This window comes from Micromesistius poutassou, assembly GCF_964030765.1.
Source record: "Micromesistius poutassou genome assembly, chromosome: 2".
NCBI lineage: Eukaryota > Metazoa > Chordata > Actinopteri > Gadiformes > Gadidae > Micromesistius > Micromesistius poutassou.
This window is the reverse complement of record NC_140272.1, coordinates 18,093,018-18,117,621: the sequence shown is the minus strand read 5'-3', so window position 1 is coordinate 18,117,621 and position 24,604 is coordinate 18,093,018. Positions and strand designations below refer to the sequence as shown.

General features: G+C 39.6%; 3 protein-coding genes and 1 pseudogene across 5 annotated transcripts; 2 read left to right on the top strand and 2 right to left on the bottom strand.

Moving 5' to 3' along the window:
* Positions 1 to 3,116: 3,116 nt before the first annotated feature.
* inpp1 (inositol polyphosphate-1-phosphatase) lies at positions 3,117 to 6,676 on the bottom strand. Of its 2 annotated transcripts, none has more exons than XM_084464381.1 (6): positions 6,510 to 6,676; positions 5,906 to 6,111; positions 5,759 to 5,819; positions 4,246 to 4,446; positions 3,882 to 4,053; positions 3,117 to 3,765 (listed from the first exon to the last, which is right to left on the bottom strand). In XM_084464381.1, exons 2-6 carry the CDS (start codon positions 6,107 to 6,109, stop codon positions 3,279 to 3,281), a joined length of 1,125 nt encoding a protein of 374 aa, XP_084320507.1. In that variant the 5' UTR covers positions 6,110 to 6,111; positions 6,510 to 6,676; the 3' UTR covers positions 3,117 to 3,278. The 2 variants fall into 2 exon arrangements, with proteins under 2 accessions (XP_084320507.1, XP_084320506.1); XM_084464380.1 differs by having other exon boundaries at positions 3,125 to 3,765; positions 6,531 to 6,676.
* A 1,178-nt stretch (positions 6,677 to 7,854) lies between these two features.
* On the top strand, positions 7,855 to 12,153 carry LOC311338216 (protein S100-B pseudogene; annotated as a pseudogene). The gene is made up of 3 exons: positions 7,855 to 7,860; positions 11,544 to 11,687; positions 12,016 to 12,153. The product of its transcript is annotated as a protein S100-B pseudogene (transcript).
* A 677-nt stretch (positions 12,154 to 12,830) lies between these two features.
* On the bottom strand, positions 12,831 to 18,074 carry LOC311339304 (acyl-coenzyme A thioesterase 1-like). The gene is made up of 12 exons (XM_084464685.1): positions 17,969 to 18,074; positions 16,386 to 16,512; positions 15,964 to 16,173; positions 15,643 to 15,742; positions 15,344 to 15,549; positions 14,841 to 15,016; positions 14,611 to 14,727; positions 14,461 to 14,531; positions 14,085 to 14,172; positions 13,926 to 14,006; positions 13,533 to 13,668; positions 12,831 to 13,365 (listed from the first exon to the last, which is right to left on the bottom strand). Exons 2-12 carry the CDS (start codon positions 16,486 to 16,488, stop codon positions 13,265 to 13,267), a joined length of 1,389 nt encoding a protein of 462 aa, XP_084320811.1. The 5' UTR covers positions 16,489 to 16,512; positions 17,969 to 18,074; the 3' UTR covers positions 12,831 to 13,264.
* Positions 18,075 to 19,707: 1,633 nt separating this feature from the next.
* Positions 19,708 to 22,347, top strand: sys1 (SYS1 golgi trafficking protein). Its single transcript, XM_084464880.1, has 4 exons — positions 19,708 to 19,913; positions 20,361 to 20,577; positions 20,684 to 20,751; positions 21,299 to 22,347. The coding sequence occupies exons 2-4, from the start codon at positions 20,416 to 20,418 to the stop codon at positions 21,537 to 21,539; spliced, it is 471 nt and encodes a 156-aa protein (XP_084321006.1). The 5' UTR covers positions 19,708 to 19,913; positions 20,361 to 20,415; the 3' UTR covers positions 21,540 to 22,347.
* The last annotated feature ends 2,257 nt before the right edge of the window (positions 22,348 to 24,604 follow it).

Here is a 24,604-nt window from a genome sequence, read left to right as displayed (position 1 = left end):
TGGGCTTCAGAATGGTGAAAAGGTTCTTCATGCTTTGCCTGGTTCTCCGGAAGAATGCATACAAATGGTTCTAGTGCAGTTAATCCCTGTCAGTCCAGATTCTAAATGCCTCCGTGTGCTACACTGGGGAATGAATGGAAAACCGTGTTGGTAAAATGTATTTCCAGTAATACAAAACATGTTGGACAATTATGATTTGGCTTATTGACTTTTGTGACCTGGTCTTGATATTTAATATATAAATGTGCTTTAATCTGATCTTAATTTGATTGAATTTGTTTATTGAAACTCAAACCACTTAGGAAAACATGTTAATCATATTAAGACTGAATAAATCCTACTTTTTTTATCCTTTTCAGACACATTGCAGAACACTTGAATCTTGAATGATAGACATAATTATTACTAACAATACTGAAAGCTAAAAGGTAACATATTTGCCTTTTTTTTCCTGAAGCATAAGCCCATGTCCGCCTCAGATGTGGAACATTCAAACAGCAGGCCAGCAGTATTCTTTTTCCTTTGTTCTCTTTTTGAAAGGTAAACAACTAAAGGAATGATGTTGGCCTGCTCACAGCTATTGTCTGTGGATCAAACAGCAATGGACTGCATTGGCCCCCTGTGTAACGGACTCCTATGACGGTCTGATACGCCCATCGTTTTCAGGAAATTAAGAAAGTGGGGGATCCCATTACACTTTGGTGATACATTCTGATGACTAAAGCAACACAGAAAGCTTTGTTTTCATGTGTTATTGACAACCGATTAAACCAAGGTAACAGGTGAAGCATCTGTCTGGCACTTCCCTAGATAGACATTACATTGTCATTGTAGATTGTTTAATGGGGTCGATGGAAAACCGAATTACGCAGACAGCATTCTTTAACGGTTTTCTGTTCTATTCCCTGCCCATGCTGCAGATGCTATTCACTATGTTGTAATTGTGCGTGTGTGTGCGATTGTCACTCGCTTCTCTATTTTGAACCCAGTTTCAGTTAGTCTGAGGCTGTAACTGTAGGCCTATATTGGTTTCAGAAGCATACCAAATTGATGATTGGCCATGACTTGGTTTGTACACTTCTTTGCAGTGCCATAACAATTAGTTTTTGGTCAAGGAATTCATATCTGCATATCATTACTTCACTGGGTGCAATGTGTTACAATACTAAAACTAAATTACAACTTTAATCAAAATAAGAAAGTGATTGAGTTAAGTTTGGGATTTGGCATGAACAAGAAAGCTACTTTTACTCCTAATGAAGTTCTGTGATGAAGGAAACTCCACTTTTTTTTCTACAGGATATTTTCTCTAAACATGATTAACTTGGTTTAATTAATAAGTTAGTCACTTATCAATATCTTCTCATTTTGAAGTTTTACAACGCATGGTGGGAATGTTTTATTTTCCAAATTATTTTTAGGCCACCCAAGAAATGATGTCTGGGTTTGACTGAACTCAATAGCCTCTTAATGCTTTATTTATTTTTTCCTCCTTTACACAGGAGCTGGTTTCATTTTGTGTTTTGTTTCTTAATAGCTGGGATAAGTTACATTTTTGCTTTTCCAGGCATGGAATTGTCAGGACCTTCAATGTCCTATTGGACTGGACTATTCAACATGGCTTCCACACATATTTCATATTTGTACATTAAGATTATGGTTAAAGTAAAACAAATATATAGGGTATATCCAAGGCCAGACTCAGAATAAAATGGGGTGAATGTGTATATTAAAGTTATAACACATACACATAAAATAACATATGTAGATTCAGAATTTTTACAGAGAAATATTCCTAGACCTAAAACATGCACAAAAAAAGGGCGAGGTCACTGGAGTGCATTGGATGTGGTTAACCCAATCTGTACCCACAGCTTGGTTTTTCCCTAAATTAAAACAACAATATGCAAAAAAGAAATGCAAAAATCTGACAATCAACAGGATGTGTTGTGCAGGACTTTACAATACACCGACCACTTTTGTTAGGGAAGACGGTTTGAGTCGTCTTTTGCTGGAATTACATTTGATTTCTTTCACTTTCTCCGGTTTATAAAATAAACGTAATTTGCCATTAACCCCTGCTGTATTTTGTGATCAATATATTTAAAAGTTGGACATTTCTTAGTGCTTTAATTCTGAGTACACAATGTATAATTGCCATACATATACAATTGACATCAATATAAAACACAAATGCAATAGCAATCATGACAAAAAAAATGACTGCAACTCCTCGCAAGGAACAAATACGCTTGCATAGGTCCGCTTTGAGGAAATGTGCTTGTCGTCACTAAACAAGTCATAGTTTGGCCTGGCGTGGCTTTCCCGTCGTCGGACCTTCATTAAGCAGTGGGGCTACGGCCACAGAAAGAGACCAGGTCACCTCTTTTTTCTCCTTAAAAGGAGTGTTGTCAGACAGCCACAGCCTTAACCAGACACTGGCTGATATTGAGGTCCCCTTGGCAGGGACAGGACATGTGAGGTGGTTGTTTTTTTTTTATAGGTTGAAATGAAAACAAAATCTATTTATAACGAAGGGAGATTATTGATAAATTCCTAACCAAAAGACCTGGCAGTTAGAAAATACAGATGAACCTTTGGTGACACCCATAAATAGCCTCTCCACTGAGAGCTGATGAGCTGTCTTATCTAAGCTATGTAAGCCCATAACATTATATTGGTATTCAAATAAATGGAGAGTAAAGTGTACTACAAAATGTAGGCTTGGACGTGGCCCTTCCCTCTGAACCGGTGATCTTGTGAGTGGAGGCCGGCACCTCAATTCTCAGCTGCAACTGCAAGTACAGCCATCAGGGGAGGGATACATTTTGGGGAGTTGGAAGATATATCATGTATCACTAACATTTTACATATATTAAATAGTCATAACAGAGACATGAAAAACAAATTCTGTTATATATATATCTATATCTATATAGATATATATATCTATAGATATATATCTATATATATCTATAGATATAGATCTATAGATATATCTATAGATCTATAGATATATAGATATATATATATATTAAAAACTGCAAAGATGGCTGAAGATAACCCAAATAATGTATCATAGTTTCCCCGCCATTCTTATTAACATAAGCATATCTGGTTCTGTATTAAATAATATATATTTGCTTAAAATAAAACCTACACCAAGCCATTCCCAAAACTTTTCTTCCCCAGAAATAGAAAAAAAACGCATATATGGATACAATCTGAGCCACGGCTACAGTGCTTTGGCTTGTGCTACACCCAAAAAGGCTCCACCCCTACGGCTTGAGGTTGAGCGCCTCGATGGCCGTGCTGAGAACCTTGCAGTCCAGGTAGGCCACCAGGCCGCCCTGGTTGGCCCAGCAGTCCGCTCCCTTACTCTGGGTGCGGGGCTGGTGGTAGGTGAGCTGGGCGCCCCGGGGCTCCGGGGACCCCAGGCTCTGCGTGTAGTCGACGATCCCCCCTCCGAGCGCCCGCAGCAGGGCGTGGGGGGCGCACGAGTCCCACTTGAAGGTGCTCCCTTCGGACAGGACGTAGACGTCGGCCAGGCCCAGGATCACGCACAGGATCTTGTAGCCCGCCCCGGAGGCGTAGGTGACGTTGTCCGGCCCGCACAGCGAGGCCATCGCCTTCTTCACGGCGGGCTTCTCGCTGGAGCTCAGCACCGCCCGCAGCGCCGCGCCCTCGGCCGGACTTTCGGAGAGGGATACGGAACACGCGCTCACACCTCCGCAGCACACGCCCCAGAAATGCTTTCCTCGCCAGCTGTGGTGAGCGTGTGAGAGTGTCACACGAAATAATGAGTCTTTCTTTTCAAACAGAGTTACAGCTGTGTATTTTAAACGCTGTCCCGTTTTTTTTTGGGGTCGTTCATGACTTACCGCCCCGAAGGATCTTTGTGGTTGAAAGGCTGGTTGATGACCCCCATGATTGGCTCCCCAGTGCTACGCAGGTAAACCCCAATCAGGACCAGGGCGCAGTGAAGACCCGATGGAGACAGGTGGCCGTCTTCCAATACCATCTCACGACCCTCAATGTACTGGCTGGTAGCGTCTTCACATCAAAACAATGAAAAAAAGTGTCATATTTTCAACGTTTATGTAACTTGTTTTTCGTACCACAGCCAGGCCTGCCAGGCATGGGTGTTTTCGAGTTAAGATTCTTCAGATGCCTAGCGGTTCAATGTTTTTACACCAACAGCCGCATGGCAAAAAAAAAAAAAAAAGTGGACGGACGACATTTTACCTATGGGGTCGATCCAGATGCCGAGCTCGGAGGGACTGTGCGGTATGCTCAGGTCTCCAGGGTCTGTGTCTACACCGGCCGGGTCCTGGTGGATGGCCTTGGCCAGCAGGGCCGCTGCCGTGGAGTCACCGTCCAGCACGCAGCCCAACAGCGCCGCCGTCTCCGCCTCCGTCGCGCACACCGTCACCACCACACTCTCTCCTGCAGGACAGCAACACACACACACACACACTCATTTCAGATATGATGGTGGTGGGAATTCCGGAACCAAGTCAATCACAAACTATCTAAACCGGGTAGAATAAAGAGTCATCTGAACTTAGAGCAATTATGGTCATATATTTGGGTAATAACGGTATAATAACATACACACAATGACACACAAACTAACAATAATCCATAAAACAAACAAACAATGATCAATGAAACAAATCAATGAAACAAACAACGATGGGAGTCCTCCCTGCATCGCTTCAAGTTCTCCGCAAGCTGAAGTCCAAAGCATTGGCTAAAACGAGGAGTTCTTACACAGTTTCTGTCAGGATTCTGAGGGCAGCTGAGCCCCCCAATAAAACTAAGCATTTGTTAACCAGATGGTAATCTATCGATTGATCCTCCTCAGGATGTGATAAAAAAGGGTTTCGCGGCCGTGCCGTAAGTTGGATCTCTGGTCTGTCCCTTCTTCCCCCAGGGGGTCCGGAAAAAACAGCCTTTGAACACATGCCCCGAAAGTGGTTCACTGAACACAGGCACATTCCGACCGGCATTTAGAGACACAGAATGTGAAAACTGATTTTTTCCCATTACACATGAGAGGATTGTACTACTGCTACTATTTAGTTGAGTTATTTCTCAGGCGAGATAATCCCAAATTGACTGTGACTTAATTCAGATATGTAATTAATGAGCAGCCATCTTGCTCAAAGATGCATAAGGGTAGACTTGTGAAATTTGGGTAAGATGAACCACAACACTATCAAGCCCCCATAAAGATCTTTTTTATTTTTATTTCATAGCCTACACAGTGAGGATTTTCAATAGTGTATAGCCAAGAAAAGGGCATAGACCACATATATACGTATATATCCATATATATATAATTGATCACATGGACCGTGGCTTGTTTAGGTCCGGTCTGAGTCAAAACATAAACAAACTGGGGGGTGGTCAATGATCACCATTCACTGACCAGTTTTATTTTTAGGTTCATTTTTGTAAGGTTGGGGTAGGATTAGAAGTTATGAAACTTTGGAAATTGGTGTTAACAGTCATGTTTCTTTACTTCAAGTACAGACATGAATAAATACTCAAATCTCACTCCAAGGTTTACTGAAAACTAGGCATTATATTGTAGCTGATAGAAAGCTGATTGATGGTCCATGCCTAGATCTTTTCAAATATTTCAGATTTCAAATGAAAGCAACTTTCTCAAAAGGTCATTCGTTTTAAAATCTGGTTTAAATCTTCTTTTAAGATTATTATTTTTAGCTATGAAGTGTAGTGAAATAATTACCAAGACCGTTTTCAAACTTGTTGGACTCCTCGCCTTGGATGAAACCGCTCATTTCAGGGAACTGGAGCAAATAAACATAAAGGGTAAGATGATATCTTATCATATAATATTATACAAACACTTTAGCATATAGAGTAGACGTCCTACCTCTTCACCGACATAATGTCGGATCATCTCCTGTATCACCACGTCAGCAAGTGTCTTAAAGTCCTGGACAAACTTCTTGTTTTTATCATCTCCGGTCTTCTCTTGCACCAGAAGCTCAAAGAGCGGCGCTTCTTGTCTGCAGACCCGGGCCACATTGGCTGCTTTCTCTGCTACGCGAAGCAGCACTTTTAGTAGGGCAGCCATTCCTTGAATAAAATATAATCAAAGTTTTTTAGTTAAGAGTGCTATGGCGCACTGAAATGAGTGAGAAATAAACGAGGCGCATAGTGGGTGACCAGAGAGTGAGAGAGTATTCTGGGACGCACTGGAGTTAATTATGGTCTCTGGAGAAAATAGGGCATTTCTGGGTATTAAAAAAAAAAGTACTTGAGAGGTGTGGCCTGGACATCATTTAATTTCGAGCCAGCACACTGTTTCGCCAATGCCGTATTTTTTTTTTTTTTTACCCCTATATCCGTCACCTTCAACCGGGGCAAAACAGAGCTCAGTGATTTTAGATGGTTGTTTCCCCACAGCGGTGACATACTAGTAGAAATAAGGTTACATGTGAAAGAGTTGCAATACGTTGAAACCCATACCTCACCCGAGATATAGGTTAACTTACTGATCGCGTTTCCTTCTCGGACTGCAAATGATCGTACTGTGATATTTTAATTCCGGTAGGCTTTCCCCCCTAATTCCGACCTTCGGTTACGACAACGCGAAGTGACAAGCAGAACAGGTTACAGACGTCTATAACCGCTCAAAGGATCAAAACAGTCCCACTTCAAATTGTATTTCCTGGTCGTGCCTGCACACGTTTCATGACGTCACATATGGGGCGGGCAGTCGTTTTGGAGGTTGATATTAACAAGGTACAGAGAGATGACACGAATTCACCGTGTCAAGACAAGCAGAACTGCGCCGGATGTGTGTCCCCCCCCGACCCACAAATTCCGCATTCATCATTAATTGAGTGACAAGCCAGGTTCAGCCACAATATTGTGAACGTTAACACTATGTGTTCCTTCGCCAATTTGTAAGGTTCCAATATTCAATTATTAGGGTATTCGTCAAACTGCATTGAAAGAAAAACTTTAAATGAACACTCACACACACACACGCACACGCACACGCACACACACACACACACACACACACACACGTGTAAAAAGTAATATGGATTAAAATTATACATTATGAGAACCAAATCAATCCTGACCTCTCAAACCCACAGATGAGGGCACTCTGTATATTGAAGATTTATATACCTGATGTTGAGGATTCCCTCCACTACTGTTGAGGAGTTGATCGAATAATTAATGTGTATTCACCTTCATCCTGTTCTCATCCTCCACCCTGCATCTCCAACCCCAAATGGCCCTTCCTTTTTCTCACAGCCCAACGACAGATCCCCCACAGACCAATAGGTCATGGGGCCAGGTATCACACACAACCAAGTCTTCAGCCTAGAGAGGGTGGATTAACACACTGCAAGGCAGAAACAAGGTAACAACGGAAGGACTATGGTGGTTGTTTTGATTAACCTGCATGAGCCCACGAATAAAGCAATGAACGTGAAGTAGTGACTCTGCAGTCTTCTTTGGACTAAACTGACTAAACAGAATCTTGAAACTTGATATGAATCTAACTTCTTCACCAAATGGACAGTTTATGGCTCTCAGAACACAAGCACACAGACAGACATAAGCACAGACTAACGCACACAGCAGTAACATGATACCAATTAAGATTCATATTGAGAGTAAGTGGTTTCCAGAATGCCTTTGACCGCTAGCATCCATTAGAGTAGACCATACAGGCTTTACAGTGGGGGGTTGAGGAGACTGTAGGCTCATTCTTCTTGTGAAGCTACGGTACAGCCAGCTCTTCCGTTGGTCTCTGTCACCGCGTCCATATTCCTGCTCCACTAAAAACAGCATCTTCAAATGCAGGTAAACCAGTCTATATTTTGTATGATACTAATTAGGGTGCCAAGCACAAAGTGCGAAGGCAACCTATTGTAATCGTTAGTTTTATTATTATTATTCCGCTAAATTTGACTTACACAGCCTAAACTGCTTGCACGCTTTTTATGAAACAGAGAGCAAATGTTACACTGATTGGCCCAAAGGTGGCGCTACAGCAACAGTCCAAAAATGCAAACTTTGAACTGGCATATACCTCTTCCGTATAATCTTAATAAGGATGAGGACTATTTCATCATACATGATGCATCACAGCTTTTTGCGTGCTGGTGGGGCCCCATGTTGTGCAGAATGTGCCCTTTTTATTTTTTCGCCCCTGCCCTTCAAACAGTCAGAGTCTGCCACTGTGCATATCCTCATGGTGAACAAATCTGGCTCAAGAACCTATGACTTTCTTTGAAAAGATTTACTGCCATCTTGAATTAAAAAAAAAAAAAAAGAAATTCCCCAAGGATCACAGGATTTTTGACTTAGACAAAAATCCTATAGCATCTATCATCTATGGATCAATGTCTTCAACCTGACATTAAGCGAAGTCTGTACAATAAAGATTAAAGCACCCAGGAGCCATTGACTTCTAAAAAGGGTGTCGTTTAAAACGCGTAAAGACTTAAATGCTTATATCAACATCAAAATTGACTCCTATGATCTTGAGTCCAATACAACAGTTGTTCAGAATCAAATTCTAAACAAGATAAATTCAACATATTTTCAATTAGGGCGTGGCATCAAGATGGGTGTGGCCACTGACTAAAATGACCACAGTTCATAGACGGAATGTTTAATTTGAGTGGGACCAACTTAGTGGCTGTTGTTGGGGACCAAAGTTCCAACTGCTCAAGTGAAATGAAGTTGATTGACAAAACAACATGGCCGCCAGAGGCTCAAAATCATCCAAAATTAACTTAATGCCAAAAAGCAAGGTTAACTTAAAGCAATCATCATCATCATTGTATCTATATCGGGCTATAGGGAGCGCTATAACAATGAACTGAAAATCCTACGCTCAATGTTAGGTGACTAAAGGCGGGGTTAACTTGAGTCAATCATCACACAAACTTGGTGTACTACCAGATCTAAGCTGAGGCTATTCCATAACTGTCAGTTATGTTCTTTTAAAGATGTGGCAAGGAAATGGTTGATGGTAGCTTCCAAAGAAGTACCTTTACATCCCATCTATGATTTCAATAGCCAAAAGTATTACTTCAGGATTCCTGATGGACAGGTTGAGAGCAACCAACCTGTCCATCAGGAATCCTAAAGTAATACCTTTGGTATTATCTTTAGTAAGCAGAGAACCATTCTGCCCCAGCCATTGCCAATTTATCCCACAATATGTTTTCACTCGTTCTCTACCTGGTAGGATATTTTAAACTTCGAACTCTCCAACCCAATGTGTTACAACTATCGCTAATCGAAACAGCTATGCAAATCTATACGGTTAGAAACTCCAGAATATACTGATCATCCTGATCAAATTTTGGATCAGTTTTCCCCAAAAACACTAACCAGTGTTGCAAGATTGGGCTGTTCCCCTCCCAATTGGGCTACTTTTTTTATCACTTTAGGCTGGAACAGTTAGCACTGGGCCGGTACATACAGTTTGGGCTGGTTTTGAAAAAAAGTGTTTGTGAGATTTGCATTTTTGTTAGTGAGATTTGCCAAATTTGCATTTTTGGACTGTTGCTATAGCGCCACCTTTGGGCTAATCAGTTTAATATTTCTTCTCTGTTCATCTTGAGTCAGCCTCTAGTACAGCTGTAGTAAGTTTCATAAAAAGCGTGCAAGCGGTTTAGGCTGTGTAAGTCAAACGTGGCGGAATAATAATAATAAAACTAACAATTACAATAGGTTGCAAAAGCATAGCAAAAGCAATCATAGGTGGAATGTACAGGTACTTTCCTCGCCACACCTTACAAAGAACATAACTGACAGTCCCTCTATCTCTCTCACACACACACGCATGCACACCTCACAAGGTCTGTGTAAAGAACACACTGACAGCAGCAGAAAATGTGTCTTACACAAATGAGCGGACATTAACACATAGCACACAAAATAGGCATGTAAAAGGCCAATGCTCAAGCAAAATAAACACCTGAATGTGACCAAATTAACGTAATAACTATTAAGTTAGGTGGTTGTACACAAGGCACATCGCTATATCTCACTAACCCTTTTTTTTTCAAAACCAGCCCAAACTGTATGTACCCGCCCAATGCTAACTGTTCCAGCCTAAAGTGATAAAAAAGTAGCCCAATTGGGAGGGGAACAGCCCAATCTTGCAACACTGGTAGTGTTTTTGGGGAAAACTGATCCAAAATTTGACCAGGATGATCAGTATATTCTGGAGTTTCTAACCGTATAGATTTGCATAGCTGTTTCGATTAGCGATAGTTGTAACACATTGGGTTGGAGAGTTCAAAAAAGTTTAAAATATCCTACCAAGTAGAGAACAAGCAAAAACATATCATTGTGGGCTAAATTGGCAATGGCTGGGGCAGAATGGTTCTCTGCTTACTAAGAGCACCCAACCTGTCCATCAGGAATCCTGAAGTAATACCTTTGGCTAATTAAACCATAGGTGGAATGTAAAGGTACTTCCTTGGAAGCTTGGAACCATTTCCTTGCCACATCTTATAAAGAACATAACTGACAGTTATGGAATAGCCTCAGCTTAGATCTGGTAGATACACCAAGTTTGTGTGATGATTGACTCAAGTTAACCCCGCCTTTAGTCACCTAACATTGAGCGTAGGATTTTCAGTTCATTGTTATAGCGCTCCCTATAGCCCGATATAGATACAATGATGATGATGATTGCTTTAAGTTAACCTTGCTTTTTGGCATTAAGTTAATTTTGGATGATTTTGAGCCTCTGGCGGCCATGTTGTTTTGTCAATCAACTTCATTTTACTTGAGCAGTTGGAACTTTGGTCCCCAACAACAGCCACTAAGTTGGTCCCACTCAAATCAAACATTCTGTCTATGAACTGTGGTCATTTTAGTCAGTGGCCATGCCCATCTCGATGCCACGCCCTAATTGAAAATATGTTGACTTTATCTTGTTTAGAATTTGATTCTGAACAACTTTTGTATTGGACTCAAGATCATAGGAGTCAATTTTGATGTTGATATAAGCATTTAAGTCTTTACGCGTTTTTATCCTCATGATGAACAAATATGCCTCAAGAACCTATTACTTTTTTGGATAGATTTACGACTATCTTTGATTTACGACTATTTAAGACTATCTATCTTTGTTAAAAACACTAAATTCCCTAAGGATCCTAGGTTTTTTCACTTAGACAAAAATCCTTTTTCCACATACCACCGCACCTGTAAAATGCTGCTTGCTGCTTTAATTGTCATTGTTGTGCTGTTAACTAGCTCATATTTGCTCCTATGTCACTCTATGAGTTTATTCTTTTATTACTTAGATTCAGAAAACATTATTTTCTCACAACCATGTGATGTAAAATCTCAAATACAGTAGGTTGTTATATAGATATATATATATTTTTTATTTTCCAAAATATTATGCACGTTTATGTCATGAAAGCATGAGGTACAATTTGACTTATCTCCTACAGATGTATGTGGAATCAGGATATGATTTGTATGGTTAAAATAAGGTGTGTTTATTGCAGAGTCCTCGTCCCAGCATAAGTGACATGGAGCAAGCCATCATTGCCATCATTAGGGTGTTCCACAAGTACTCTGGGAATAAGAGCAAGCTCAAAAAAGCAGAGCTCAAACACCTCATCAATAATGAAATGAGCCAGTTCATAATGGTAAGCCAATCCTTCCAGTAGTATTGATATCGGTGTATTATGAAGGACAGTGTATTTACACAGCGTAAGTGAAACACATTATCGGCTCAAAAAATATCGTAGACTTCTCAATGTCATGTTTATTCCTTCTAAATAGAATACCGTCTAGGTGAAGAACAACTTATTTTTTGTTGATTGTGGTAAATTGTTCTCTACTAAAATAAGTGTTCCATTCACAAGAGATTAATAAATAATACGAATATGTAGATATATAAAATAAATCAGCTTCACAAACCTAAAAAGTGTTGTTTTGCCGCATTTTTTAACAATTGTTCCTTCTGTTCCACAGAAAATCGAGGACAACGACACTCTAGACAGGCTTTTTGCAGACCTCGATCAAAATGGAGATCTGGAGATTGACTTCCAAGAGTTCATTTCCCTAATTGCCATGATTACCTCAGAATGTCATGACCTTATACCACTTTGAATCCCCATCGATAACTTAATATATCTATTAAACTTTAAACAATACCTAAGAAAGAATCCATTATTTTGTTAATGGACTGACACTAAATGTTGACCAATACTGACTGGTAGAGTCTTCATATCAAAACATGAAAAAAAGTGTAATATTTTCAAGGTTTATGGAGGGCTGCCAACTTTTGGGTTTTCGCTGGCATGAGATCCTGTAGAATCTTGTAATGCATCAATCTTTTACACCAAAAGCCCCATACAACAAAAATTGTGGACTGACGACATTTTACCTATGGGGTCGATCCAGGTGGCGAGCTTGGAGGGACCATGCGGTATGCTAATTTTACTAGTGATAGGCAAGAATACAAGGAGTGACGTATCCAGACCAGCGGAGCTAACCAATAGATAAGACTTGCCGTATCCGGTTGGTAAAACAGCAACGCTTTTGGCCCGCCTATATCAGATACACCGATTTGATTGGTTAATGTTCGGATCCAGGGGAATCAGAGAGTGATTGTGTGTTCCAGATGCCTCGGACACCAGCCACCAGCCGACTTGCAACTGGGGAAATCTCCCAGCTTTCTTGCGGCATTTCACGAAGGCACGCCCCCTTTTTGTCAGTGCCCCCTCGGAATTCTGAGAGTATACCGGGTTCAGTGAAGCAAACAAAAACAAAAATGGCTGATAATTATTTTCATTTTTATTTGTAACACGTTGGTCATTTTAATGTCGATTTTAAATGCTCTTACACACTTGAATACATTAATACTTTATTCCAGTCACCAATTTATGCATTGCACTGCATGCATTTATTGTCTTGCTGTGCGTGCAATACAATGTAAAGTTGTGTTGTTTGCTTTCGAGCTGGTTTGCTAAAGAGGCTAATGTAGCTAACAATAACAATGACTAGCTAATGACATGACACAATCACAAAGACGAATGGGAACTCTATAAATGCTACAAGACAGGAAATGTCGTAGACGTCATAAGTGCAACTCGGAAGGCTTGTGTCCGAGGCATCTAGAACACACCATGAGTATATTGCTCGTTCCCAGAGTGACTCGCTGAGCAAATTCAAATTGTGCTCTCGTGAGAACTATGGACAAAGTGTGATGTCGGGTTCCTTATCTTCTTAGGTTACAGTCAATAAAATCGAACATTTTCTTCCAGGCATCTTCCTGGGCAGCTGCATGGGGTGCAGGGTGCCCTCCCCAGATTGCTCTGACTACAAAACAGCAAATAAAAGACAGCATTAAAGTATGCCTTTAGAATTTGCCATAACCCTCACCGAATGTTCTGTAGTTTATTCAACTGCAGCCATGATTCCAGCAAAGAGTTTGAGAAAAATGTTAAGTTTTGAAGCGAAACAAAGAGAAAAACCCAACAACATACCTTTCTTTGGTTTGGCCCTCCAAAGGGAAACTCTTGTGTTTGGAGAGTAAGGTGGCTCTATCAGATGACCGGCCCCAGGGTACGACAAGCGGGTGAACAGGTGAGCTTTCCCCACGGCACTCAGGGCCTCCTCAATCTCAACGAGTGATACAACATGATTGGAACAAGAACTCATCAAGGAGGTTTAAAGGGGCAACTTCCAGGATTAGAAAATAAAAAGTAGAAAATAACAGTACTTGGATGAGGAAATCAATGTATAAGATTGCATTGTAGGATTTTCTTTATTTCTCTGAAATAGATCTTCTTTGTCTTTGTTATAGAATGAATCTTAAAAAGTACTAATCCAGCCACATTTGAATGTGGTAAGCTTCATACATTTAGACGTTTGTTCACCTCATTTGCTGACTCCACACTTGCACAGTTGCCGTCGTCTTCACCCAATATGCATAATAAAGGGCATTCCAACATTTCAATCTGCCAAAACACACAACTTGATGGAATCATTGAGCCTGCTTCACATGTCAGTGTGTGCATGGGGAGTCAAATAGTTACCTTAATTTTGTTGCCTTCGGGAATGTTAGATGGCATCGTCATTTCTTTCACAGTGAAGTAGCCATGTTCATCAGCCGCCTTCGGGCTACTACAACACATCAGCCAAACAGGTAGTGATATCATGTGGTATTAGAACATGATAATAAGGCTTTATATAACAAAAACAATACAAGGTAGTGTTTTAAGGGCAAAACACCAGCATCAAAGTTGTACAATGTGTTTATATTTCAAGAGCTAAATCTTAAAATATTTCTATCTCCTGGTGTATGCCAATTTATTCAGATTAGTATGTCTTGGTATGTAAAAAAAAAAAGAAAAGAAGCTTAAAATGGGATAATCCATGTCAGCTATACATGTGTATATATAATTTGGAAACCTTCCAGACATCATGCTAGGCCACTTGTCATTACTTCCCAGTGGTCCGTTGATACCAATCACACACTTTGGCTGAGAGGAAGAAAAAAAAATCATTATTTTGATCAACACATTAACGCTTATACTTGACTTACTTATGAAATCATCTTACTTTGAGACCCATATGAGTGGCCATATGTAGGACAAGGTAGACTCCATAAGAGAGCCCAATGAGGCCAACTCTCTCCCCACAGACTTCCGGGTGGTCTTGGAGGAGGTTGTATGCCGCCTGCCAGCAAAGGGAAGAGGTTTAAAACAAGAACAGATCAGCTTTAGCTGCACAACATAGGGATACACCGCCAACATACTGCAGAGGTTAACTAACAACTGAACTTTCTTTACCCGGAGGTAATCATCCCCAACGTTTATTTGATTCAGTGGGCCGGGGATGTCTTTGTGTCCGAAGTAGGCAAGAGACAAGCTGGCAATGCCTTTAGATGCAAACAATGCAGAGCGGTACTCGTTCAGCCCTCCGCCAATGCCCCAGAGGTCCACCATGGCAGGGAAGGGCCCCGGACCTGGGTGGGATGGAAGTGATCCGGTCGGTCACTGAACGGCCTGGTCTTTAATAAAGCCACTTTTTCCCTTCAGCCAAGCAGGTGATGTATTCTTAATATACTGAATGTACAAATCGATCCAATCCATAATTTAGCTCTATAGCCTCTTGGCTGAGATAAACAATTAAACAAATACTTTTAAACAAATAAATGACCAAATCAATAAACAAATAAATATAATATAATATAATATAAAATAAATGTAACAAATCACAAACTTGTGTGTATACTGTGTCATTACAAATAATAGCAGATAAAAAAAAATGGGTGCTTCATTATTCTGCTTACCAGAAGGTAAAAATAACGTTCCCACAATCCCATTCTGGCGGATCTCGACCCTCCTCGTGTGCGGAGCCACGTACCACCGCTCCACAGTCAAAGCGGCCAGTCGACCCGCATGTTGTTCATCCATGGGCTCCTGGTCCGAGGACACGTGGCCCTCCCAGAGGGACAGCTGCACTACGTAGGGCGACTCCACGTCTCTCTTCCTCAGCCTGTGTGGAGCGGGCAGACAGTAGGTGTTTGAGAGGGGGGCATCAAATCGACCAATTCAAGTGAATTCAGTCCACAGATGAGCAGCTCCCTACCTCAGACCCTCCCTTGCAGAAGGCGCAGGGTGCAGTGCCCAGAATAGTCCCATTGGTTCACAGCCAACATACGACCCCCCTACCGAGTGATCCTTGGTCACTATTGGGAGGTAGAGCAATAGTGATAGTGGGAGTACATATTAATTATTATTACTTATTGCCTTATTTGCCCGAGCGGTGCATATCAATCACAAAGTGTGATTGATATGGCTTGACTTACTCTTATTGGACAGTATGTGGTTACAGATATTAGACGTTAACATTCTTATGTTTACATTTTGTTGCTCTAAAATCAGTATAATGATAATCCTTTGGACTTACAGTTGACAACGCCATTCTCATCGGTATTATAGTGGGAGAAAGCTTCCCACAGGTCCCCTTCTTCACTGTGCATGTGTGCCCGCACAGTAACGGGCCAGTGCGGGGGCAGGAAACGCCCCTGGATGCTGATCTTCTCGTCGACGAGGGCGCGCAAGGGTCGAGCTGTTAACAATGGGGCGGGTCTGAACTGGCTCTTCCACCGCACAGCCCCTTGAGTCAGAGAAAAATCACATTTTGGGAGCCAGCCTCAAGTTAAGACTTGACCTTTGGCCCAGCTCACCAATGTGAGAAAACATAGACAAAATAACTTTATTGTAATAATGCAAAAGCCCAAACCAATAAAAAATGCCATTGTGAAAGTGTGTGCAAAGGTTGTTGCAGATTTGAGATACAATGACAAGATAAAAGAGATACCAACTTACCCAACAAATGTTGCATGCATGCTACATTTCTGAGTGTGGTGACCTCTGGAATTATTCCTGTGTTTCGCAATAGTGCTGTCACGGATGAATGGGCTTTCAGCATTGCGGATACGGAATACAGTCCACCCTTTAGTTAGACACAAACAGTATTAATACATCCTATTTCACTAAACCTGTACGATTAGGAACCGCATCTTGTGTCAACACAGTAATTCATTATCAACTATTTACATAAAAACAGAGCTGATCTGAAAAACTGAAAGAACTGAAAGAAAAATTGTTTTCTTATCTTTGCTGCTTACAAAATTGGAGAAACCAAACACTCAAACTAAAACAATACAATACAATACAAATATTTTGTCTGTTGAAAAGAACGGTTCACAAACAACAATCAGCAAGACTACTACATACAATACTACTAAATGCACAATTCACTACAAACTGGACTGGTCTACACACACCGTAAGGAGCTGGGAATGAGAAAGCTCCTCTTAAATGTTACCTATGACCTGATAGCAGCTAATCAGTAACCAGAAAGGGGTATGGACAAGCATAATTTAGTTTCACAAACATTCTCACAAAAACCATAATTCATTCAGGATGATTTACATTTAGGGTTTATGGTTAGGGTTTGGGTAAGGGTTAACAGAGTCAGGATCAGAGTGGAGAAAGAAAGACCAGTTTATCCAGAATTGTAAAACTAATACCTTTAATTTATCCTGAATAAATCTAAATTTTTTTAATACATTTTTTTAAATATTATATTAATTGTTACGACACAGCAGCCTATACACATGCACACACGTTTCTCTCAACAGACCAAATTATTGGTTAGTTGTGAGTTGATCACATTTCCATTGGATATTTTTATAGGCCTTATGCCCTATTCATAAGATATATAGGTCTATATGATCTGATGTACAGTGGTAGCCATAAGTTTAGGCACCCAAAGTTGACTAAAAAGAGGAATGAAAAATCATCTTTTGGAAATTGATCTTAATGCCTTAATTAAAGAAATGGGGGTGTCCATACTTATGCACCCTGTATTTTAATGGAGAACATTTATTTATTTACGATACATTATTCATTCACAAAGCAAATTGGTGTCCTTAAAGGTTGGATTTTTCCTCATTTGTTTAATTAAGGCATTAAGATCAATTTCCAAAAGACGATTTTTTTATTCCTCTTTTTAGTCAATTTTAGCATGGGTGTCTAAACTTATGCCTACCACTGTAGCCTATATACATTTAGCCTACTGTGGTGAACAACCTAAAGTTAATTGTTAACTTTGAAACCTCTATTTCAGTGTTTCACAAAGTAGGCTTTTATCTTCCGTAAACTCAAATGTCACTCATTAAAATCACTCATAGTGATAAAATGTGATCAATGGAGTGATCACTGCGGTTAATAATGTAAGTAGGCGTATACATTTACATTTAGAGCCTTTGCACGGAAGCAAAGTAGTAATAGATCACTCGTCATGTTTTGCTTTTACTTGAAAATCGGTAGGATCACGGTCTAGTGTTAACTATTGGTCACACACACAATTTTGAAGATATTGTAACGTGAACCACATAGCCTACCTCATAAAATGGTTGATAAAAATATTAATGTTTTTGTGGTCCAAGTTCTTGTTATTGCGGTGGTAGGCCATGCGTCGTGAAATATGACGCCTGACTCCTGCGGGCGATATTTTTTTTTCGTAGGATAAGTCTGGGATTGTCGCCTCTGATTGGTTAGAATGGCTCTCCTCCGATTGGTTATAGTTAGGGTCAGGGTTAGGGTTCGGGTAAGGGTTAACTCTAACCATAAACTCCCACAAACAGCTAAGACTTATCGAAACACGATCTAAAAAATAGCTCTTCTAACCAATCAGAGGCGAGAATCCCAGACTTATCTTACGAAAATAAAAAATACATAAAAAATATATAGCGGGGGCTCAAGCTCCCCTTGAAAAAGACTGAGCCAGAGTGGTAGAGAAACCTCTCCCAGATGAAGGCTCTGGGCTAAGCTTAGCCCACCCTCCCAACAACAAAAAACAAAACTTTTCACTTTTTGATAGGGTTAAATATATATTTGGTAACACTTTATAATAAGGTGCCATAATAAATAGCAAACTAATCATTACCTAACCCTTTGTTAATATTTGTTAATTGTTACTAAAATATATATTTGGCACAAGTTAATAGTTTTTTCATCATTAATTAAATATTAGTTGTTTGCATAAAATCTGTATGTTAATGTTTTAACAAATAAAAAACAATCAATAATATAACAATAATATTGTATTAATATTTATTAATAGTTAACTAAATGTCTTTTTGGCACTAATTACACTAATTACTAATTAATAACAGTTATTTCTTACATCATTTAAATGTTAAATGTTTATTTACAAACTATATGTTAACATAAAAGTTAATGACATATTATTATTTAACTAATTGTTATTATGTGCTTCTGCCTAAATGTAAAAAATTAGGAATTTTTACATTTAATTTAAATGTTAAAATGTAGCCTTTTAACCCTGGATAATTAAATCTCGTTTTTCTCTAGTAGTTACAACTTTTATTGTTATTGTTTGTTGTGTCATGTGCTAAATGTATTAGCACATGCTAATACAAAACATTTTCTTGGATGTTTAGTTAAAATAAATGTATATCTGGTCCATCAGGCAATAAAGTGATTTTCCTGATAAGAAGACAAAGTAGCCTACGATAGGCCGACAATATTTGTGAAAAGTGAACCTGTCCCTGAAGTCAGAAGGGGATATGCAATTAAGAGAACAGAGCACAACACTTAATTGGAATTAATGTGTGAATGGAAATTATTAGGTTTAGGTTTATATGGTTGATATTATTAACGTAAAGTCATTATTTAATCAATAACAAGCACGACTGGGTATATTTTCATTGAATGTGATGTCGTGGGATAAGAAGGTATGGGTTTGCGTCCGTTGTTATCCATAAAGAATTACGTGCTTTTAGGATTTTATGTTGAGAAGAACATCTTTTATTTACACTATTTAAAACTCAACTCGTCTAAATATTATTTTTATTCTTATTATTCTTATAATTTTCATTATTTTTATTTAGTTTGTTATAATAAAAATGTATCTATAAAACATTTTGTCAAATCGGTGAACAGGTACATCGTGACGTAGCGCTTTGGGCACGTTTCCTAGTCTCTTTCAAAGTAAAAGCCTTATCCAGCTTGAAAAGTATACAATGAAGCTAGAGGAAGGACTTTATTTTGGAAATTATTGTAATAATTTTGTTATCCGGTTAAATTATTTCGACCTAGCTTACTTGTTGGTTTAGTTTTGCGTATGCAAGACACGGGGAGCTAAACATTATGTGGACGTGTCATTGATAACATAAAACGGGTTGTTTCGGGCCGAGCTGTTGCGTGGCTTTTCGTTTGGATGAGGCGTTTCGCCCACTCACAGCTGAACAGACTCTTGTTTTCGGGCAAAGAACGTTTCTGCTGTCAAGGAACTACGATGAAGTTGCCTCAATCAAATTAAACGTAAACACCTATGTTGTATACATCAATGTTCGTAATATTTGATTCCTCCCCGGTCAAGACTGTCAAACCCGCGGGACACAAAGCCTTGTTGTTGTATGATTGGCATCCGAGTGTTTTTAGACTGGTTTGGGATCTGCTCAGTCCAGCAGGATGGACTGCTGGTCTTTGTATGCTCGGCAGCTAACGTTAGCCGTCTCTCTTCGTAACCACTACTGCCACTCACTCGGACTGCTGTCATATTATTTGACAGTATATGTATATATTTTCAAAAGAAAATGTGCGTTGTATCAGCCTAGTTATGTGTCAAGTTATTGTTGGCCCCAATCTCCCAAATGCTTTGAACGTTTCAGTGTGTTGTTGTGCCCTTGCGGTTTTAGAACGTATACAGAAATGATACAAATCCACAAATTAACTTGTAACTTCTTCTGCTTTTTGTTTCCAATTCAGAAGTCAAACTCACTGCTTTCATCAGCTTTGAGAAGATCCCAGAGTTCACAGTGCAATGGCTAGCCATTTCAGAAGCTACATCTGGGACCCAGTCCTGATCGTTTCTCAAATTGTACTGATGCAGTGCATCTACTACAGCTTCTTGGGACTGTGGATGGCAGGAGTGGACAGCCTTGTGCAGATTAACCACTCTCTGGACCAAATATTTAGCTATCAAGTAAGTCCTACTCTTAACCATATGTGTAATAGCAATTCATGCCATGCCATGCCAATTTATGAACCCAACCACCGGCACGGTCTAAACGAAGCTTTTCTACTTGCAGGTCCTTGGATTTGCAACGATACAAGGCAGACTTTCAATGATGGCATTTGTTTTAAATTCTCTTACATGGTAAGATATATGATCATCTTTAGAGTTGTCCTTAAATGCATTTTCTTGTTCCTCTATCTCGTCACATCCCAGCAACACACTTTGAAAGCCCAGCCAATAACCTCCACCACATTGAAAGCTGCTCAGGATGTTGATCCATACTGGACCACATTCTCAGTGCGATGCGAATGAGTCTGCGTCCTGGACCACGGCCAGGGCTTTTCATATGCAGTCTACCGCCTACCTACTCAACATGGCTTGACTAATTTGTTATAGTCTTTTAATCACAATCAGCTTTTTCAATATTGCATCACAATTCATTATTAAAATGATAAGTGAGGACACATTTTAGAGTTGAGAGTTTAGGTATTTTATTTAGGTAAAGTCACACCTAAGGTTTAGGTAAATTTGCAGAGAAATGCTTAATCTCGGCAAGATGCCATATTGAACAGGGTCAGTGATACAGTATTCTATTTTTTTCTATTGGGGTATGGCACATGAGTTACACATTCAAACTCCACATGATTCATGTTTATCCTAACTTGTGTCTGTCCCAATATTTCACCAGTGCCCTCGGCCTGTGGTTTTTTATCCGCCGAGGGAAGCAGTGCCTGGACTTCACCGTCACTGTCCACTTCTTCCACATGATTGGTTGCTGGATCTACAACGCTCACTTTCCAGCCGCTCTGTCCTGGTGGCTCGTCAACATTGCCTGCATGGCTTTGATGGCTGTGATTGGGGAGTACCTGTGCATGCGGACTGAGCTCCGGGCAATCCCTGTGAACACGGGCCCCAAATCCAACCTGTGACTCGCTGACCGCACACAGTGACGCAGATGTGGGTACCAGTGGACGGGACAGTTGACCGTGGGAGTTTGGTCAACTTGGTGACGGTTTTGGACTCAAACGGCAGGCAACAGATGCAAATGGACTGTTGAAATAACAGAGATAAAAACCACAAGACAAACCTTTTTGTCATAATTTCCCATTGTACACTGAAAATCTTTCATTTGTATGCCAATTAAGATGCACTGCTAAAATGGTTTTAGATGCAGGTTAATGTGTTTCATATTATATACAATTTATTTTTAGATTGTGACCTATGTCCCAAAATTCCATTAACTGCATCAGAAAATGCACTATTGGATAAGGTGGTGTCCGCAATGTCCATCGATTTGTACAGTATTATGTATCCTAGTGTAAACCAGCTGGGGATCTTGTTTGCTCACATCAACATTCTTGGCATATATAGTGTTGGATAAAGGGTTGTTTTCTGGGTTGAATCTCAAGATGGCAACTGTGCCTCATAGTTTGCAGATTGCTTCTAGTCCCCTCCGTAAGGGATTATCTACCAGCTACTGCTTTGTTGTTTTTTAAAGTGTTGTGTGACTTTGCTTTTTTTGCATTACCTTAGAGTTACACAATGTATAATTATTCATAGAGACCAATGCTTTTGAATTTGTCAAATTGTGAGATTGAGCTAGCTGGTGGCTGTGAACAATATAATATGAGTGTTACCACAACATCTATGAATTCAAATATAAGCCTATCATACAATCTGAGCCTTTATCTGAACCTATCAATGGTAATAAATCTTGTTTGGGTTGATATTCCTTGATATAGTATTGTATTAGAGCCTGGATGGTAGCAGACAGCGAAAGCGATCTTCACTACTCAACCAATTCATCTTTTTAGAAAAACATGAAGTAATCATTTTCACCTAATCATATATATATATAGAGAAAAAGTTGTGTGGTGGTATGGCTCTGTTTGTCCAGAATCCCCCAGGCGCTCTCTTCAAATCTTGCTGCATTAAGATACTGTGTCTATGTGCAAATGGAAGTTACAATGTTTTATACATTATCCAAGACAGAAAGTGTACACCCCAATTCACTGACAATAACAAGAGAGAGAAGGAATTGAAACTTTTTAGGTTTTAAGTAAAAATCACTGCTTTCATTTGACATTTAGTGGGACATTTTATGTTTAACCAAATACAGGGGAAGGATTAATTTTTGTCACGATGTTATGGGTTATACATAATTGGACGGCTTGCGTCAGCTGTTAAAACTGAGCTTCTATGAAGAGTGCCTTACACCACAAATGGGCATTATGGTGGCCGTAGGTCTTTCCTCTGGGCCGGAACCCCCTCTCGCTCTGTCCACTTCCTTTCTTTTGAGTGGTCAGGTGGAAGAGAACAGATGGGGACAGACTAACGAGCTTCTGCATGGAGACTCCACACTCTCATTATCGACATTTTGCTACAGGCAAGGCTAAATACAGAAGTGTTAGGCTGAAGGAGTGATCTCTGAGGAAACTGTTAAACTAATACACCCTCATTTAAAGTGAGACTTGGTAACAATGTATTTTGAATGTCTTAGAACTAATTTGTTATATAATTACCCGTATGAGAGCTTATATAGACAACTTCACAACCATCAAAATAAAACATTCATCACAACAAAACAAATGGGTGGGTATTTCAATAGATAGTTCTGTTTTATTGTTACAAACATATTACTTTGTGATACAATACTTGGTACAGGCTTTTATAAATACTGTGCTTTTTTATTGACTTCCAGAAATGACAGGTATTGCATTTCATGTTTACATTCAGTTCTTTAGATAAACTTTTTGTATATTTGCTTTTTCATGTTACTGAAGACCTGGATGCAATCATGTTCATGCTTTCTTCATCAGAAGCTTAAATAACTGACCTCTTTCTCATGCTTTATAAACCAAAAATACTGTGTATTTTTAATCTGACATTTACGGCCAACACAAACAAGGGTTGACAATTTGTTACCACTTAAAAATGAGCACAAGCTACTACAAACCATGCCAATGTTGGAGAGAATCGATATGGATAAATAAACTAAAACATATTGCTTCTACTTGGGATCCAATCCGATGTCATGCATGTATCTATACAACTTGCTCTGTGTCGAGGTGCAGACAGATGCATCTATAAAATCCATCTGCTTCCATCCAACCGTATGCTGAAAATAATCATGCGTTTGAAATTGTATTATTATAAATACCAAGGACCACACAATTCAAAAGGGCTAAATTATGATATGATGTGAATAAAACATTAATTGCAATATTTGGGCAAGTGTCCATAATTGAGTAAGCCGTTAGTGTGTGGTCATAATGGAGGATGATGTGAGGCTCATGGTTATAATTATTACTCTTTGTTAGCTCTTTATTGTTATTTGTTTGTTGTGTTATAAAGGCCCTTTAACACAATACCATGTAGAATATTAAATTGGAAAATAATTCTCAATATCTTCACCTCATTTGAGGTGTCAGTCACTGACTGTTGCTGAAAAGTCAGGTCAGCAATCAACAATACAAATCCCATTCCGCAAACCATAACAATGGATGTAGAAAGAGATTATTAGCAAGGATGAACATGAAGTTCTGTGGGTCCAATGCCTAATTTGGTGTCTTAATAGTGGCCATGCAAAACTAGCCAGAAGTGGCTAAGATTTGCGGGAAATATTGTTAGGTTTCATACACCTTGCTTGATTGTCACATAAACATATAATCACGACAGCTTGCAATATCCTTATGCGGCGGTCTTATGCATGTTCCATCTGTGTCTGGTTGACAGATCGTTCAATACTTGTCAACATGTACAGTATAAACTATTTTTTTAATTACAAAACAGTTTTGTTATTTTCTTTATCAAACAACTGTCACTAGAGTTTATCTAAATCATCGCATTGACAAAATAACAGCACAAAGTCAACCTTGCTGACATAGCTTAGCTTATGCTCAATTACATTTCCGAACAACAATATTCTTGAAGCAGTAACACATTAGCCTTCCAAAACGTAACATCTATGGCTTTGCGTTAACATTTACTGCGG